The sequence below is a fragment of the Chrysemys picta genome, chromosome 18, assembly GCF_011386835.1.
Source record: "Chrysemys picta bellii isolate R12L10 chromosome 18, ASM1138683v2, whole genome shotgun sequence".
NCBI lineage: Eukaryota > Metazoa > Chordata > Testudines > Emydidae > Chrysemys > Chrysemys picta.
In genome coordinates this window covers 23,742,306-23,760,402 of record NC_088808.1, presented here as the reverse complement: position 1 = coordinate 23,760,402, position 18,097 = coordinate 23,742,306, and the positions used below count along the sequence as shown (strand labels likewise).

Genomic DNA, 18,097 nt, shown 5'->3' with positions numbered 1-18,097 from the left:
GCGAAGGAAACCGGTTTACAAATCACAGCCAGTCCATGGACACCAGTTGCCGTCCCCCAGCCCCGCCGCTCGGCGCTGAACTCAGCTCAGAGCCAGAGGCCCCGGAGCCCGGACTGACGCTGCAGCGCCGCCAGCTCGCACGATGCTGTCCCGAGTCTCACGGTCACGGTTCTCCCCTCAGCCTCCAAGGGGAAGACGGTTTCTAGCCCTCGCGGCTGAGGAGAAAACGTCCGGGGGGGGGGGACCCCGCGGCGCCTGCGCGCTCGACAGGCAGCAGCCACCTAGCCCCCCCCCTCGGCCCGGCGTGTACAGCCCGGCTCGCGCTCCCCGAACGGCCCGGCCCCAGGGCGGGACTAGAGCCCGGGCGCCAAGGTCCCGAGTCTGCTGCAGGCTCGGGCCGGGGAGCGGGGCACGGGGGGAGGGGACTGCCGGGAGCCCTTCCGGGTCAGGGGGCGGGGCTCTCCCAGGCGCGAGGGAGGGGCGAGGCGGTGACCCGGAAGCGTTCCGCGTCCTGCGCTCGCTGAGTCACGCAGCGGCGCTCCGGCAGCACCACCCGGCGGGAAGATGGCGGCGGTGTCTGTGCTCCAGGCTCCGAGCAGCGGCTTCGGCTTCGAGAACTGCGCCCGGTGAGGGCCAGGGCCAGACCGGGGCAGGGTCTGGGACCGGGGCGATTAGAGGGGGGAGCGGGCCGGCGCCGTGACTCAGGGGAAGCCGCGCAGGGAGCCCGGCCTGCGGAGCCTGAGCGGTGGGGCAGCCCCGCCTGGCACAGCTGAGGGGGGCGTATCGTCCCCCACATCCAGGGGGCTCAGCCTGGGCCGGGGGTGGGGCCAGGCTAGCAGGGGAGTGGGGTTGGTGTTGTGGGGGGCGGGGCCAGGCTAGCAGGGGGCGTAGTCGGCGGGGGCCAGACTGGGGCGGGGCCGGTCTTGCGCGGGGGGGGGGGGGGGGGGTGTTGGTATGGGGCAGTTCAGCCGACTGGTGAGGGAGGTGTAGGAAGAAGATGAAAGCTTTGCTGGTGAAGGTGCCATATGTCCTTAGTCTCCCTTTTGCTCCTCCCGTTGTTCCAGGAATGCACTCCTAGAGGCAGAGTTGACTAAGAAGGGGCTTCGGCTCCCTGCAGCCCGGAAGACAGGCACCACCATTGCTGGAGTTGTGTTCAAGGTGAGGTTAGGTTGCTCATTGACCTCGCTCCCTACGGCACATGGTCCTTGGGCACCCGCCACTGTACTATCAGAGTATAACGCAGAGCAGCTAAGAGTCACAGGAAGATATTTATAATGGACTCAGCTCTTCACCTCTTCCAGGGTTAGCAGCTGTTGCAGAAGGGGTTTTTGCCCTCAGTGAATGTGGGGAGACTTCTGCTTTGTGTGTTTCTGCCAATTTTGTTTGTTGACCCACGTAACTTCTTTGTGGGGCTGTGGAGTGAATACATCACGAGAGAGCGGCATTCTATTTTCCCTTGCTGTTTATCAGGAGAACAGTCAGCTAAATTTCCTTTGCAGAATCTTCAATTCTGATGATTAAGAAAAACAGAATTATATCCCAGATGGCCTGTACAGTTCTCATGCTTAGGAATAATCATGCATTAAACTGTAAATAGAGCATATTTTATCTGGAAGTTAGAGATAAAATGTAATTTTTAGTCTCTTGTGTCACTGCACTTTAAAACCCAAACTCCACACTCTTGCTGTGGCAACAGGTGGCCTGTAATCTGGGTTGGCTGTTCCTTCAGGTGGCAAGAGATACTGTGGTGATGCACACAATATGAAAACTAGTTGGAAAATAACATGAAATCTTACCTCTTCCAGTAAGGTCCTCTAGCCAGAGTCACCTCACTGGAAAGTGCCAAAAGTGTCTTCCTCAGCTGAACACTACATTCAGTCCGCTGCTGACTTACTCTGTCAGCTCTCTTCACTCAGAAGCTCTGTTTAGTATGCTTGCCCTTTCCTGTTACATTGCTGTATATTTGATGGTGACAGAGCCTTTTTGGTGCTACGGGAACTTGTGTCAATTACAAATTCTTCTACAGCCCAGTATTTACCCTTTTGTCTCTCTCTGAGGGTACATTATTATTGTGAGAATTGCAGGCAGTGACAGTGCTCATTGCCATTGCATGTTACAGACTACTGTAACGTGAGCAGTAAAATAATGTTAAATCTTAAAAAAGTTTTGATCCTAAGTATCTCACCTTTTCTGTAGGATGGTATAGTCCTTGGAGCAGATACAAGAGCAACTGAGGGGATGGTTGTTGCTGACAAGAACTGTTCAAAAATACACTTCATTTCTCCTAATATCTAGTAAGTATTAAAACTGTCAGTTTTACAGTAAGTAAAGTTTAAGTGTAAGTTTAGTGTTGATTCTTGTAAACTGTACGCCTTATTGCTAATACCTCAGATTAAAAATGAGAACTTTAAAATGGTAGTTAATTTCACCAGTAATGCAGTTTGTTTCCTTTTGGTAGTCATTCATGCCAGACAATGAAAATAGGTTAGCTAGTTTCATGTTTAGTATCTTGTCAATTTAATTTTTTCTCCTGCACCAGCATAAGACTGTAATGCTTGGGTTGAAAAAACACTGCAGGAGTGTATCTAAATATGAAGCAGTGAAACAGCCTACCCTCCAGTTGCTATTGGAAATACTTCTTTCCGTCAAAGAAAATGCCTATTACCTCTGAATGTGTGTGAGTGGTCTTTGTATACTAAAAGGGTCAGGAAACTATAACAGTTACGTAAATTTGATTAAATCAAAGCAAACTAGGGGAGGAGACAATGAAAATCTAACATTAAATAAAGTAATCATAATTTTATCTGTCTGAATAGCTGGTATCCGCCTATTTTACACTTCATGGTAGGTTAGAGTCAGTTCCACTTTTAGCGACTAAAAGAAGAGGGACATTCATTAAATACAATGTTTAAGAGTTTTAAACTTGGTAACTTACCAAAAATGTTTTCCAGTTGTTGTGGTGCTGGAACAGCTGCAGACACTGACATGACAACTCAACTGATCTCTTCCAATCTGGAGCTCCATTCCTTGTCTACTGGACGGCTTCCGAGAGTTGTCACAGCTAACCGAATGCTCAAACAGATGCTTTTCAGGTAACTCCATGAATTCACTCTTACATTTTTTAAATGTTGGTACTGGATAAAGCTTCAGTTTATGAGAAATGGATAACTGGAAGATACATTTTTAACTTAAAGGAATGTGATTAATGAACACAACCTCCTTCAGGGTAAACTACAGAAATACATTTTACAGCCTTTGTAGCCAAGGCAGAGTTACCTAAGTGTATTTTCACTATTTACTTTCAGATTTATAACCAGCTAAAAAGTGAAGCCAATGCTATCAGATTGAGAATTTTACTAAAGCTGGAAATTTTACTTTTAACTCCAGGGCAGCTGGGCAGCTTTCTGTAGTTTCGATCTTTAAGTGAATATCAGTGTTTGTGTTTTTTTACAGAGATATTAACAGTACTGCAAATTTCTTGCAGACACTGACCCGAAGTCAGAAAGTATATAAATATTTATCATAAAACTGCCATGCACTTTTGTTCATTTTGCTTTGTCAGACGGAAGCAAAGAAACAATGAGTTATCTTTCCATTTTGTTCACTATATGTGGTAAATTTAAAAGCGCAGTCTGATATCAGAGGACTGAAACGAAGTGATGACAATTGAATACAACAATTTTATGCAGTCAGTAATACTACGACACCTCAGAAGCGCCCTTCACCCATGGGTCCTTTGACACAAGACTGTGCTTTTAGATTTTTACAAGCACTATTTAAACATCCTCCACCTATGAGGTACAGTGTAGCTAAGTGTTGTATCCATTTTAAAGATGGGGAAAATAAGACAGAAGTTGAATAACTTGATCCAAGGTCAGAGGCAGTGGCAAAACTGGAAAAACAAACAAAAATACTAGACCCTCCTTTACTGCTAGTCCAACGTTCCCTCAATTTGTTTGGATCGCTTATCCCAGCCAAACAGTGAAGGCAGAGGCGGCATGATGGAGAGGAAAATACAAAGTCCATCAAAACCATTAGGATTTCCCATTTCCCCCTACAACTTTGTCCTCTCAAATATAGCTTTGCAAGGAGATACGAAGGTAGATTAGGTATTTACACACACCATAGGATACAATTAGTTGCTGAATTACTTAAGGGTCTAATGGCTGAGGTTTGTATTTTTAGTAGCATTGTCTATTGCTGAGAGAGTTTTTGAATGATCTGGTTCTGAAATAGCCCCACTAATAGAAACTTATTCTTGACTTATATAGTCCAGTCCCCTCAACTGACACTTGCTACATTCTTCTAAACAAATTTATGAAGTACAACTTTCCAGATCTTAATGTTTTCTCTCTTTGCTGTAACCTTCCTCACAACTGTACAACCAGCCCTAGTAAACTGGATCTAAATTATGCAGCAAGGAGTCAGAGTATGAGGAACCATTTTGCCAACGACTGGGAATTCTGCAGCATCTTCATTTAAATTTAAAACGTGTTTTTATTTCATTTAAAATTAATTCAATCAATACATCCATTGTCACTTTGATATTGACTATTTCTTTAGGCTAGTGTCCTCAGATTTTCCACGTGGCCAGTATGCCAAAGACTTTCTGGTTATTGTTTGGGGAAAGGGAGGGAGGGAGACATGCAAAGGAAATATAATGTTTGACTTTGAAATTGTAGGGCAATCATCCTAAGATAGTTTCAATTGATGGGTTTGCCATCAGAATCAAGCATTGTTTTATGTGAGTGGGTATTTAATCCACATTACCAGTTTTTCCAGGCGAAAGAGATTGAGGGCATGTTCTCCATCCCTTTTTTAACCATGCCAATGTTATTTTAATACAGTGTTTTGCATAAGTAAATTATGTCTGGGTGGAAGGTGAAAGAGTGAAGTATGTGTATGTGATTAAAAATAAATGTTTCCAGCAATCAGGAAAGTTCCCAGAAAATTAAAGTCTGAGATGGAAGAAGGGGGGGGGGAAAACAAACCAAAAACCATTCCATGTAACCAAGTGCTCTGGAGTCGGGATGAGTTACAGTTAATTCAGGTCATCAGGTTGGCAGCTTGCTGTTGGTCAGCTTGGCTGCCCCAATGGGCTGTCATGTGACAGTCATTAAAAGCAATCCAGATATTTGGACCAACCAAAGACTAAAAATGGAGGTGGAGGAGGGCATACATTTTAAAACTTTCTATTAAAATAAAAACCTGTTTCAAATGCAGGAATAAGATACTTCAAGTAAGACCTGGAAAAGTTAACTTTTTGGCTTCTCTTTCTAGTAAAGAAAGAAGGGCGTGTACAGGATAGTAATGCTCTAGCACAACAAGTGTGCCATTCAAGAGATCCAGCACATTTCCTGCAGCTGAACATTTTAATTCTCCAGTTTCAGGCAATGGCGGTTTAATACTACAGTACCTTTCTATACCCTAGAGTTAATTTTTCTTAATTCAAATGATCACATATTGCTAACATTTGTAAAGTGCTCCTGATAGGTAGCCAAACAGTTATTTTCTTTGTATAATGATGTTTTAAAAAAGGACAGATTAACTAGACCAAATAAGGGGTCTGTATTTAATATTGGCTAATAGGACTGGCACGTTTTTGAAAGATATACATTTAGATATGCATGGAGAAACAGCCTTGGTCTCAAGTTGCAGTGGGGGAAGTCCATGTTGGATATTAGGAAACACTATTTCACTAGGAGGGTGGTGAAGCACTGGAATGCGTTACCTAGGGAGGTGGTGGAGTCTCCTTCCTTGGAGATTTTTAAAGCCCGGCTTGACAGAGCCCTGGCTGGGATGATTTAGTTGGGAATTGGTCCTGCTTTGAGCAGGGGGTTGGACTAGATGACCTCTTGAGGTCCCTTCCAACCCTGATATTCTATGATTGATTCTATGAACCTGTTATAATAATATATAATAACCTTTTTCATAATAATAACCTGTTATAATAATGAAAAAGTACTTTAATTTTTAGAATGCATGTGTTATCAATGTCTAAATTCATGTTTGTACTTTGTTCAACAGGTATCAAGGTTACATTGGTGCTGCTCTGGTTTTAGGGGGAGTAGATGTCTCTGGACCCCACCTTTACAGCATCTATCCCCATGGATCAACTGACAAATTGCCCTATGTTACTATGGGTGAGTAATGTTGCTTTACTTCAGAAGAGTGTTGCAAAACTGCTTGCTAACTGAAATGCTTGTGCTTGTATTTCTGACACATTTGAATTCTGTGGTTCATAAGTGGTGTCAGGAGTTCAGAATTAAGAAGGCGCCTCTAAGATACTGATGGTTCCGTTCCTTCCTTTTTACATTTCAAAAACACTTCTGTAGATTCTCATGCCAAAAAAAATATGGTGAGTTGTAGAAGAGCTGGTGTTAGATAATGTGCTACATGGATTCCTCAACAGACTTGACTCCTAGAATCTCTACTGTTCTTCCTGTTTACTGGCCATTTGAAGTAAAGAATCCATGGCTCTATTTGTAAGAGTTGGGTTACTAATCTTGTGTCTTGCCCAAATTCCAGCTTGGGTAACTACATTCTTTCTCATGTTTGTTTCACTGGTGGTTTCAGTGGAGTAAACATGCCTCACTCAGTGTCTGAAATCTTTGTGAAGTGTTTCTACACTGCAAAATAGCAATTGTATTCCACTCCAGAGAAGTGGCTGCATTTCAGTGGTTAGTGAAGTGATCCCTGTGTAGCCTTCTGCGTCTTGATAGGATAAAAGTTTGTTTAATGTAAGTTTCTGACTGGTAAGGAACAAATTCTCAAGCAGTCCCTCCCTTTAGTGTTCACTGTAAGTTCTGGTGTCAGTAATTGGCCTTATAGACTGCCACCTCAAGTCATTTAACTGTTACCGTTTTGAGACGCTTCAATCCTGCTGTATATTCCACCCTTTTATAGTATTTTTCTGCAACCGCTGTAGTCTGAAGAGAATGATATACATTTAATTGCATTTTAGATGAGTCCTCATAATTACTTTAAGCTGTTTAGTTATTGGGAAAATGACCGGTAAGGCTGGTGAAGTCGACTTTATTCAAATATCATACATCTCCTCACACTCTGGCCATTATAACTTCTCATTTTTTCATGCAGCTCTGCACCTAGAACAAAATCCCTCTTTGTGTGACCTAATATCGTTGCTCTTCGAAACCCACTTTCCCCATAGATTTTCACTCCTTGGCTGTCTGCTCCTCATCTCTTACCTTGTGCAGTATCTATTTAAATATCAAATCTTATAAAGCATCAAGGACCAAATGAAAGCAAAGACTTAATAGGCTTTTATAAAACATACACTGAAAGTGTCTATAATAAGTAGAGCCCTACATGGATACAAACTTTGTATCTGCATCCAATCCGCCATCCTCAAACACGGTCAGCAGATATCCACAGCTATGGATATAAAGCGGATATCCGCAGATTTGCTGGGCTCTAATAAGATCACTTACCTAGTCTGGCATCCCATCATCCAGGCTTCCATTTCCCTTTACGAGTCAGTGTCTCCCTTTGGCTGGTGCAGAGATTCGAGGTTTTGGTGGATAGGTTGGTGAGCGTGGGGGTTTCTTGTAATGTAGCCCTCTGACCAAGCAAATGTTCTCTCCTTCTTGGGCACTGGTTCTCAAGCTTTTGTACTGGTGACCTCTTTCACACAGCAAGTCTCTGAGTGTGACTCCCCTCCCCCCCAAATTAAAAACATGTTTTTTATATTTAACACAATTACAAATGCTGGAGATGGAACAGAGTTTGGGGGTGGAGGCTGATGGCTCATAACCTGCACTTAACCTTGCGATCCCCTGAGGGGTCACAACCCCCAGTTTGAGAACCCCTGTTCTAGGGTAGCCAGAAAAGTCCAAACGAAATATAATGCCATTCTTTGGCCCTCTCCAAGCTCTATCTTCTACCCCATTGTCAAAAGATTACCAGTCTCTTGATCCTCCCCAGTCTAAGCAGTTCCTTCCCAGGACCACAACTCTCACCCTGTTGATAACAGAGAATGAAGCAGGGCACTTCTTCCCACCCTTGCTGGAAGCCCCAGTGTGGGTCCCTAAACAGGTGCCAGCAGCAGGCCTGCTATCCACATCATTACTGTATTACCTCATGCTTTCTCCTTCTCAGGCTTTACCCCTTCCCAGAACTCCTCTCTCTTCTCCCAGGCCTGTGCCAGCCCTTGTCCATACCCTCTCCTGGACTGCTTCCCAATCTCTCTTGGTAGAAAGCATGCATTTCAATACCCTACAATTCCCAGGATCCCTCTGGAGACTAGATCTCCCAGAAGGCCCATGTTCCACACTGAGCCAGGATTGGGTCATGCTTCATCTTCAGTCTGCCTTAAATGGCCAGTGCACACCCAGTGACAGCGCCTGTGTGCTCAGAATGTTTGAGGGGCTTGTAGACCTGAAAGATCACCCTCAAGAATCCATGGCTTTAGAGAGGGAGGGAGAAGTATACCAAGAAAAAAAATTGAAAGTCAGAAACCCTCTATCTATTTCATTTCATTTTGAACTAATGAATGTAACACTAAAAATGGGAACTATAAATAACAATTTTGTGTCCTGAGTTTTAAGAATCAAGTACCATTGCATCTTGGAGACCAAATAGAAGTAAAGTTCAAGGGATGTATAGCAAAATATTTATTTTATAGGCATTTTGCCATCCAGTCCTTGTATCCTTTTTTACAAAGCCTAGAAAAGCCCTGCTTGGTTCAGCACCTGGTTATCCGAGAAGTTGTTGCTTTTTCTGTTTTACAGCTGTTTTATTTATTGGAAGGGGGGGGGTGTACCATAGTGGAGTCAGATGAATTTCCTACGATTACGCAGTTGCTCAGATATGATTGGAATCCAGGAAAATCTGGGCCACCTATCGACAGCCCTTGCCATTAGAGCACATCCTCCTGGCTTTTAGGGTATGTCTATGCTGCAGATAAACACCCAGGGCTGGCCTGTGTCAGCTGACTAAGGCTACAGGGCTATTTAATTGTGGTTTTGGGCCTGGGCTCTGGGACCCTCTCCCCCGCTGCTTTGCCACCATCCCCTCCCCGTGGAGTCCCAGAGCCTGGGCTCCAGCCCAAGCCTGAATATCTACACTGCAGTTAAACAGCCCCATAGCCTAAGCCGCATGTGCCTATGTCAGCAGGCACGGGTTAGCCACGGGTGTTGAATTGCAGCATAGACATACCCTTAGATATCCTCTGTTGTCTTTGCAGTTGCAGAACACAAATCATTGTGCACCTTGGCTGAATTGTGCCCGTCTTTTCTTTTAAAAAGAAAAAATACTGGTCCCATTCTTTGACTCTCCATCCTAGAGGTAGGAGGCAAGTGCAGAGGTTATTACCCTTGCAACTCCTCAGTTTTGCTCACTAGCAAAAAGCATCAGTGCAAACCATAAAAAGGAACTTGAGTGTATCATCCTCTAACTTTCAGACCTCCTTAAATACAGTTGCTGAACAAAATATAAATGTCTCCAGTGAGTATACTAGGAGGTCACTATGTTATCACAGAATACAGAATCTATATTCTGCTCTAACCTTTGTTCATTGACTCTGTTCTGAGGAGCTTGTCATTCTCTCTCTTAACCAGTGTTTGCACTTCATGTCTAAAAAGAACCTGGAGGAATGCTCTTTTTTCATATTTAATATTGCTTATTTTGATTTAACCTCTTTCTCTGAAGACAAATGCTTGAACAGTCAAGTAAAATGAAAACTTCCTCGGGTATCCAAGTTTGAATTCTGTGATGCTTCAAAATCTAAAGACTTGTGAAAAATGCTGCCATCTATGGAATGTTCCAATTCAACTTGGGAACTTAGGGCATTCACAGATATTGTGTTACACTCCACTGTTAAAATAGTAGGAATTACAACAAATGACTATTTAGTATTAGAGAAGCTAAAGCAAAATCCTGAATAATGGAATTATGAAGAAAAGTAATCTGATGGCAAGATTTGGGCTCTTCAGATGCTTATAAGGGCAACCAAACTTTTGCCCAAAAAGGATTGTACCAGCCAGTGGTAGTGATGAGAGGGTCATACATGACTTCCATAAAGTTAGACAGTGACTTCAAGCACTCCTCGTTAATATGGAAGAGATACCATTTTCAGCTGAGAAGATTAAAATGGAGCATATCACTCAGGAACCTGTTATCTCTTCTAGCCATGTTAAAGGGACACTGTCAACTTAAAATTCACCCGTATGCCTGGAAATTCTGTACTGTTGCAATACTTCAGATTGCTGCATCTGAAATAGATGAGAGAAGAACTCTATTTTTCAATTAGTTTATTGGTGTAGTTGCTAGTGCTTTATTTCCCCATTATTCCCCCTGTATAGTCACAGTTATCTTTATTTCCCCACATAACACATGTGACTATTGAAGATATATTTGAACTTTATGTTCTTTTAAAGGTGAATTTGGGTGTGGGCTACTTGATAAGTTACTGATTTGCACTCAGGTGCACTCTGGCCCCCTGGATTATATAATCAAATAATAGGTAATGCAAGCAAAGTGTATTCTGCCATGGTAGTAGAAATTGACCCTCCATTACCATTTCTATACTGAGTGCTCATCTATGGTCACTTTTTTGGTCATTTTAAATTACTGTGATTACTTGATATCCCCACTCCAGTTATTGCATCCTGGCTAGTCAGAGGAATCATTTTAAAACTTATTCGATAGATTCCTTGTAGATAGCGTTCTCTTAATTCGCTATTAATTAACTCTTCTTTGTTAGGCAGACTTAGCCTCCAAGTTGTAAATGAATGCTTATCTCCAGCTCTTGGCTTGGTGATGCTTCTTGCAGGAGCATTGGTAAAAGTGAAACAGAGTGTGAACTTGCCAATTTATCCTCTACAAGTTTTTAATACGACTAGAATTATTTTTAAAGAAACAGTTATCTGGAAACTAAGGTATTTGACAATTTGGGAATACTAACTTACAGAATAAACATTATGCCCCCTCAAGGAAGCCTTGAGATGTCTATCCAAGTCATCCAGATAAGATTTTTATCTCTAGGTATAGTGATCAATTTTTTAATTATTCAGACATGTCCAGAGGACCCCTGTGTTCAGAATCCTGTAGTATTTAACAAGCTCTGGGACTTGCAAGTGAGCCGTAATGGCTATAACCTTTGTAGTTTTGTTACGGGAAGGAAAATAGCATGAAAATATAGTTGAAGGTAAAGCCACAGAAATCTCAGCATTTCACCCATTCTTTCTCCTAAGTGAGCATTTATAGCAGGAGTGTCAAACTCATTCTTTGGGAAGTGCTGAATTCTATTTTGAATTATGGTCTGTGGAATAAATTTAGGACTACTTAGTCCCCTGCACCCACACCAGACACTGAGTAATGTTAATAGGAGGTTTGCACAAAGTTCAAATATAGAAAATATGGCTTCTAGCCAGTAACTAAAAGTTTTCATCCTTATTGTCTATCAGACTGCAATTTAAATATGTAATGAAATGCAAATTTGTACAGTGTCATGATTGGGCTATATAGTTAATGCTCATCTGAAATTAATGTGGCTGGGGATGTTGTCATTGCTAGAGCCATTATTTCAGGTTGTCTGCAGACTCAGGAAGTCAACCTTTGCATAGTTTGATTCTTGGCCTTATTTTGGAGTTTGAGGGCTTTTCTTTTAAATGAAAGTGTAGGTTCTGCAGAATCTGAATGTAATGTGCAAGGCCACATAAATATATTGAGTGGGCTGATCCGTCCTGCCGGCCAGGAGTTTGACACCCCGATTTACAGTATTTAAATTTGTCCTTGTCTCTAGTATGGTTACTGTCATTCTAAGATGGAGAAAGTTGAACTGAAATTAAAATTAGGTTACTCATTGCCCTCTACACAGGCTTTTCTCGTCAGACTCCTCAGATCAATCATATAAAATACTCAATGGCATATTCTTCAAAGTTTTAAAGGACCTTTTCAGTAAAAACTTCCATCTAGCTAGAATATTTTAAAATTGGCTTCCACAACAACTGTGTCTGGAAACGGGATGGCTTTTTTGTTGCTGCGGACTCAGACCTCAGTGGCCAAAAGAGTGCTTCTCTAAAACATGGACAACCAAATCAATGGATCACTGATATTTCCCTGGAGGTCTGGGGTGGTACCCCTGTCCAGGATGAGGTGTTATAACACTTTAGGATATTTACCCCAAAACGTGCCTCTCCCTCTGCCACCTAATATGCATCCATCAGTTTCTCAATTATAATTTGCCCATTCTGCAGAATGCCACGTTAGTGAATAGATGGGCTAATAAAATGGATGTTTACTAGGGATTGTGGTTAATTGAGCTCCTCTTTACCAATCCATTTGACCCTCATGCCATCCTCTTTCCTCTCCCCCATGCTATTCTCTACTGAATTCGCAGAAATAATAGGGCTATTTTTATTGGCATTGTAGCATTCTACTTAATTTGTTAGAACTGAAGAACACAGGTAGAAGAAAGTCTGTCTTTTATTGACTGGATTATAAAAACATTTCTGGTGTCTGCAGAGTGTGTCTTTGTGTCTCCAAATTCTTCTCAATGTGATCATGAGAACACTACAATTCATTATTACTTTTGTGTAATTTTAATTTTGTTTTTCTTCCATGTGAGTGAAAACTAGATACATTCTAAACTCCTTTATATAAGCTGATTTTAGGCAACTTACAAAAGCTTTCCTTCGGATGCCTCTCTCAAACATTACTGAGAATGGTTTCTCATTAGTGCCTGAGATATATACACATCCATTTACAAGGTAATTGCTTGAAAGACTATGGCCTTTAAGAACTGATTTAATATATTAAACAAAGAATGCATTAAAAAAAAACCTAACATCTAACACATCCCTATTTAGAACACACATCCTGTCGCAATTAGGGTTTTAAATGCCTTTTAGGTTGTTAAAGTAAAACAGTAAATTAACAGGATTGTGCGGTTTGTAATGTGAATTCTGATTAATTTACAGATATTCTGCTAAAATGGTATTAGACCAATAGATGGTGCCATTACCTTAGAAACTGGTAAATTGTTTACTTAGCATATAAAATTAATGAAACAGTTGTATTATATGTGATGTCATGATGTACTCTAACTCTTGATAGAATTAAAATATTAATATTAATTTGGTTTTGTATTTTATAATGTGCTCTAAAACCAATACATTACCAAATATAAAACCATAAATTACTTCATAATGCAAATAGGTAGTGATTGATTAGTGAACCGGTGGTGTAGGAATTCAATCAGTTTTTATCTATATGGTTTCTTTTGGAACTTTTGCTTTAAAAAGCATTCAAGTCTGATACTTCTCTAGACGGGTCACAGATTCTGACTAAAGAAAATAAACATACTGTTCTAGCCATTTTAGTTCTCTTTTGCTTAAACTTGTTTCTGATGTACCAGATCTTTTGTTTATTTCAAAGCATAAGCAAAAGTAATCCAAAGAACAGCGTGTATCCTGCCATAATGAACACCAAATGTGCGGTTTCTACCCCCTGTCCAGTCCACATTGTGCAGACAGGTTCCATGCTTAATTAAAAAAAATTTGGTTAAAGCTTGTATAGTAGCAATGTTTAAATAACATCTAGAGATTGCGGTGCTGTTGTGACCTGCAGAAAGAAGTGGTGGTGGGATACAAGGTTTTTGGCAGGAAATGGTAGATTTGATTGGTTTGGGCTGGGCTGCCTTTAAGCAGGAGAGAGAGAAAGTCAAGAGTAGTGGTAATTATATGGCTGATGGGGGCTAAGCTGGAGTTACGGGCTGGAACTTTGATACCTCGTTACAAACCAAAGACAGTTATCAGTATTTGAAAAATGGCACAGTATGAATCTGTCTTCGCATGCTTTGTGTTTGAAACCAAGTTTACGCTGCTTCAGCTGGTTGCTCAGTACCTAGAACAGGTACGTACATTGTATGGTTTACAAATCGGTTCCATTTTATAGGGGTTGGTTCAGTCAGAAGTGAATAGTATTTGTAATGGAGATGGCTATACCCTTCTCTTTACAGATGCATCTGGAACTTAAGGGGTTTTTAGTTGTTGTTTATTTAACTCCTAATTTAAAAAAAAATGTAAGTTGTCACATTTAACGCCAAAGAATGTTTTCAAATGACAAATTAGTACAAATTAACTGGTACGTTTTATATAAGGGCTAAATGGATTTTTCTGTAGTGAGTGGTGAAAGTACTTTTGTGGATGAATACAGAGTGTCTTCCTTTGCAAAGGGTTTAAAAGAAACTCAGTGCTTATTCAGGAGTGAAAGCAGCAAATTAAACTGTTTATGCTGACAAAGAACAAATTTGGATTTCAGCAAACGATGCAAGATTGTCTGATTGCTTGGCTTGTCTAGGAAAGCTTCTAGCCAAGACTTATAATGAAATACATGCATAAAATTAAACTGCTTGAAGTCTGTAGTTCAGCTTTCGGAAGCAGTAAGATATATTCCAGTGGTCTCTAGTGGCTGAACTTAGTCCCTTGGTACCAACATTGTTTTATATTCATAAATCAGCTCTTCATGCATTGGCAATGTCGGCCTGCGGAGCAAGCAGTACCACCGAGAGACTAGGCCGCTGAGCCAGGAACCAGATTGAAAAATGATCCCAATCGATGGGGCTGTGGAGAGCACTGAATTTTTACCTAGAATGAGCAGCAAATTGAATAACAATGAGTGTGTGTGAATAAGTGCCTTGTCAGTGAGCCCTGACACTGATGGATTAGAAAGTTCTAAATGTTACTCTCTCAACGCTGAATACCTCCTCCAGAGTGGCAGACTGAGGTAGCAAACAGGTCCTTGGGAGCTGAAAATGGACTGCTGTTAAGCACTAGGAAGTTCTCTGCAGTGAAAGTTCTGCTACAAAAGATCCAGTAAGCTGATTTTAAAAAGCCATTGCAGTTAATTATGAAACAGGAGGCGTGGGGGAAATCACTTACAACATCTGGATTTTTTTAGTGCAAATACTAAAATTTTAAAATGAAAGTTAACTGCTAAGACAATTTGAAAACTCCTAAATTATGTAAAGGACAGGGCAATTCTAGCATAAAATTCCATTACAACAAGAGTCCATACACTTATTATTTCTTAACCTAGTGGCAGATCCTAATGGAATGCCAGATTCCATAAAGCAGTTTTAAAAATTAATCTGTTTTGACCGCAAATGTTAGGTCACATGTCCATAGTAATTACCAGAATAAAAAATTTTAGTACAGATTTTAACCTCTCAAATCTTAGTTTAAAATTTTATTTGTATGTTTCAACATGTCTAGCAATTTACAGTGTTACTTGTTTAGTTGTTAGGTTAATTACTAATTCTTTAAGAAGCATCTTCCTAAAATGATGCTTACAGAAAACATGTGCAAGGTTAACTGTGTTTTAGGGCTGACAGATCATTGGAAGTGCTATACTCTTGTATTTTTTGATGTTTACTGAGTTTTTACAGTTCTTAAATTGATCATAGGAATAAAAACTAGTTTAATATAATGAAGCTTTCTGACTGAAGCTGTGCTTCTAATGTCTACATATCTGGAAGTGTGTGGGTCTTTAAAATGGATCAGACAATGCACTTTTGAAAAACTTGTTCTTCATTAGAAGATTGTTTTATTAATTAAGCATGGTAATTATGCAGCTTTCAAATCACTTTTAAGAAGAGGTGTTTGTGTCTGTGTTGAGCTGAGGAAAGAGATGCTGTTAAACATACCTAAAGCAAATATGTAATGTGATTATTATGTTGACTGTGAGATTAGTTAGAGATTAAATAAACAATTCATTGAATTACCAAGTATGACAGTGCTTTATTAATCCTTTCAGTGGCTTTGAGATATTAATTATTATAATTGAACAGCTATGCTTTTGATTAATCAGTGAGGTTGAATCTCAGCTGCTGGTGTTTTATATCGGATGCTATCTATATAAAGTCGGAGTACCTTTCCAGATGAATTCCACATATCCAAGTTGCCGTTACAGTTGGCAAACATATAACTGATGCTGGTTTTCCCTTTGTGCCATTGTGTTAAGTGTGTATTTAGAAATTTGCCCCTAGTCCTTTTAGTTTTTATGGCCAGATTTTCATAAGAAGGTGTGTCTAATGACTCCTGTGATGGGGCATTCCACTCACCGCATGGATGGCGCCTCCTCCTGGCCATTTGGAGATTAGCTCTGCAAGGCTGATGCCCCTTCCCGCGGTTGCACACTATTACTCAGTCTCTCTCTTCTGGTCTGCAGCCCCTTCACGCTTCACAAGCTGCTGCTGCCTCTTCATGACTCAGCCTTATGTCCAGGTCACTGTACGTTTTCCCTTCCGGGATTTAGTCCTTCACAGTCTGTCATTTACACAGTGACCCAGGCTTCCCGTCACTGCCCTGCCGGTGCCACTTCCCCAGTGCTGGGTGGGGGAGCCTGGGCCTACCTGCTACTCTTGGTTCCAATCCAGGGACCTAGAACATGCAGCCAAGGTCTGTTCAGTCCCCAACCTTGCCACTTACTCTCTGGGCTGCTTCCCACGCCAGCATCCCCCCCCCAAGGGGTTTGCCAGCCTTTCTACTCCCTCGTCCCAGGGAGCAACCATGAGCTACTTGTCTCTATAGCTTCCAAACATATCTCCCTTCTCCCAGGGAGTGATTGCAGATTACCTACCTGGCTTTATAGAAACCCCACTGGTTCCCACACAGGTGAGCTTCTCCTAATTAGGGCTCTCTTCTCAGTCTTCAGCCTACTAGGTTAATTGGCCCATCTGGTCTCCATTAACCCCTTCAGGGCAAGTGTGGGGTGGACACCCCATTGCAGCTGCCATTTGAGCACCTGCTTGAAGTAGGCAGTCTTTTAAAAGTACTCATCTGCCAGCAGCTTACAACTTTCCCCAGTGACAGCTCCTGGGTGTTGAAAATTTTTGAAAAATCTGTCTCTAATTCTTTAAAGACCGCAGTTTTATTGGAGAGAAAATGAAGTGTTTTCCTTTACACCCCTGGCCTGCCCTCTTCCGATGCCAAAGTGAAATGCCACTTACCAGTAGATTGTTCTGATGTTTATAATATGATTAGCTTGTAATTTCATACTTTAATCAGTGGTTAACTTAGCTTAAAGATAAGATCAACAGTCTGTAGCATTATTACATTGAGCTGAGTAGGTGCCGTTCCCATCTCTGTTAGAGCTATTGTTTAAGGATACTTGCAAACATCACTATACCAGTTACATTTGTTTCACATTTAAAGGTTATTTTTCAAATACGAGGGCTAGAAACTTTTAAAAATTAAAGCTTAGAATCTCAAGCACCAGGGGCAGCCACCAGAGAAGCGCACTGGTTCACTCTGTTGCTATGAGCTGGCCCAATTTGACCCATGTTTAAAGTTCTCATCAGAATTTCTAGTAATTTGCAGTGTTGTAGCCCTGTTGCTTCCAGGATATGAGAGACACAAGGCGGGTGAGGTAATATCTTTCATTTTGTCAGAAATTGGTCCACTAATGATATTACTTCTCCTACCTGGTCTCTTTTTTAGTAATTGTGTTTTTTTCCCTAACTAATAGACAGTAATGGATTATATTTTGCAATGTTAGGATTTTTACATCTCTTCAAGCATTAGTGTTAGAAAATATTTAACTTCTTTCTGCATGCTTGTTAGAAATTAATGTTCGGTGGCTATAGAATACATAAATAAGAGAACAGTTTTTGGTTCCCACACACAAATAGGCTATCCACAGTCCCTTAGGACCTTGGTTTTTCTATGATTTCAATGGGCATTGCAATGAGAAAAATCGGATGTCCAGCTTTCACTTAGTTCCATGGATTTTTATTGCCTGATTGCCAGTCATAATATATAACTTTCCCAAGGCATCCAAAATACCTGGAACATTGTGGATTTGTTTGGATCATACATTTGACAGCCACTGGGAAGTTGGTGTTTGATAGTGAAGTTCTACAGCTGTACTTGGAAGCAACTGTCCATAGCTGGCGTTCTGTCAGGTCTGCAGCTGTATACACAGCCAAACATCTCATGTAATGGCTGAATTCATCATCTTGTACACAAGAATTTAAGCCGTTTTTGCCAAACGGTTTCAATTGATATACATTTTAGTGTGAATGGATCAAGCTCACTCTCCAAAGTACCTCACATCAGTGTTGTCAAGTATTTGG

General features: G+C 41.2%; 1 protein-coding gene across 1 annotated transcript in view; it reads left to right on the top strand.

The window, feature by feature from the left end:
* Positions 1 to 466: 466 nt before the first annotated feature.
* PSMB7 (proteasome 20S subunit beta 7) overlaps positions 467 to 18,097 on the top strand; it is a 39,545-nt gene continuing 21,914 nt past the window's right edge. The window contains exons 1-5 of the mRNA XM_005279397.4: positions 467 to 626; positions 1,065 to 1,158; positions 2,197 to 2,294; positions 2,952 to 3,092; positions 6,028 to 6,143. Coding sequence (XP_005279454.1) covers positions 565 to 626; positions 1,065 to 1,158; positions 2,197 to 2,294; positions 2,952 to 3,092; positions 6,028 to 6,143 — 511 coding nt within the window. The 5' untranslated portion in view covers positions 467 to 564. The remainder of the gene's footprint in view (positions 627 to 1,064; positions 1,159 to 2,196; positions 2,295 to 2,951; positions 3,093 to 6,027; positions 6,144 to 18,097) is intronic.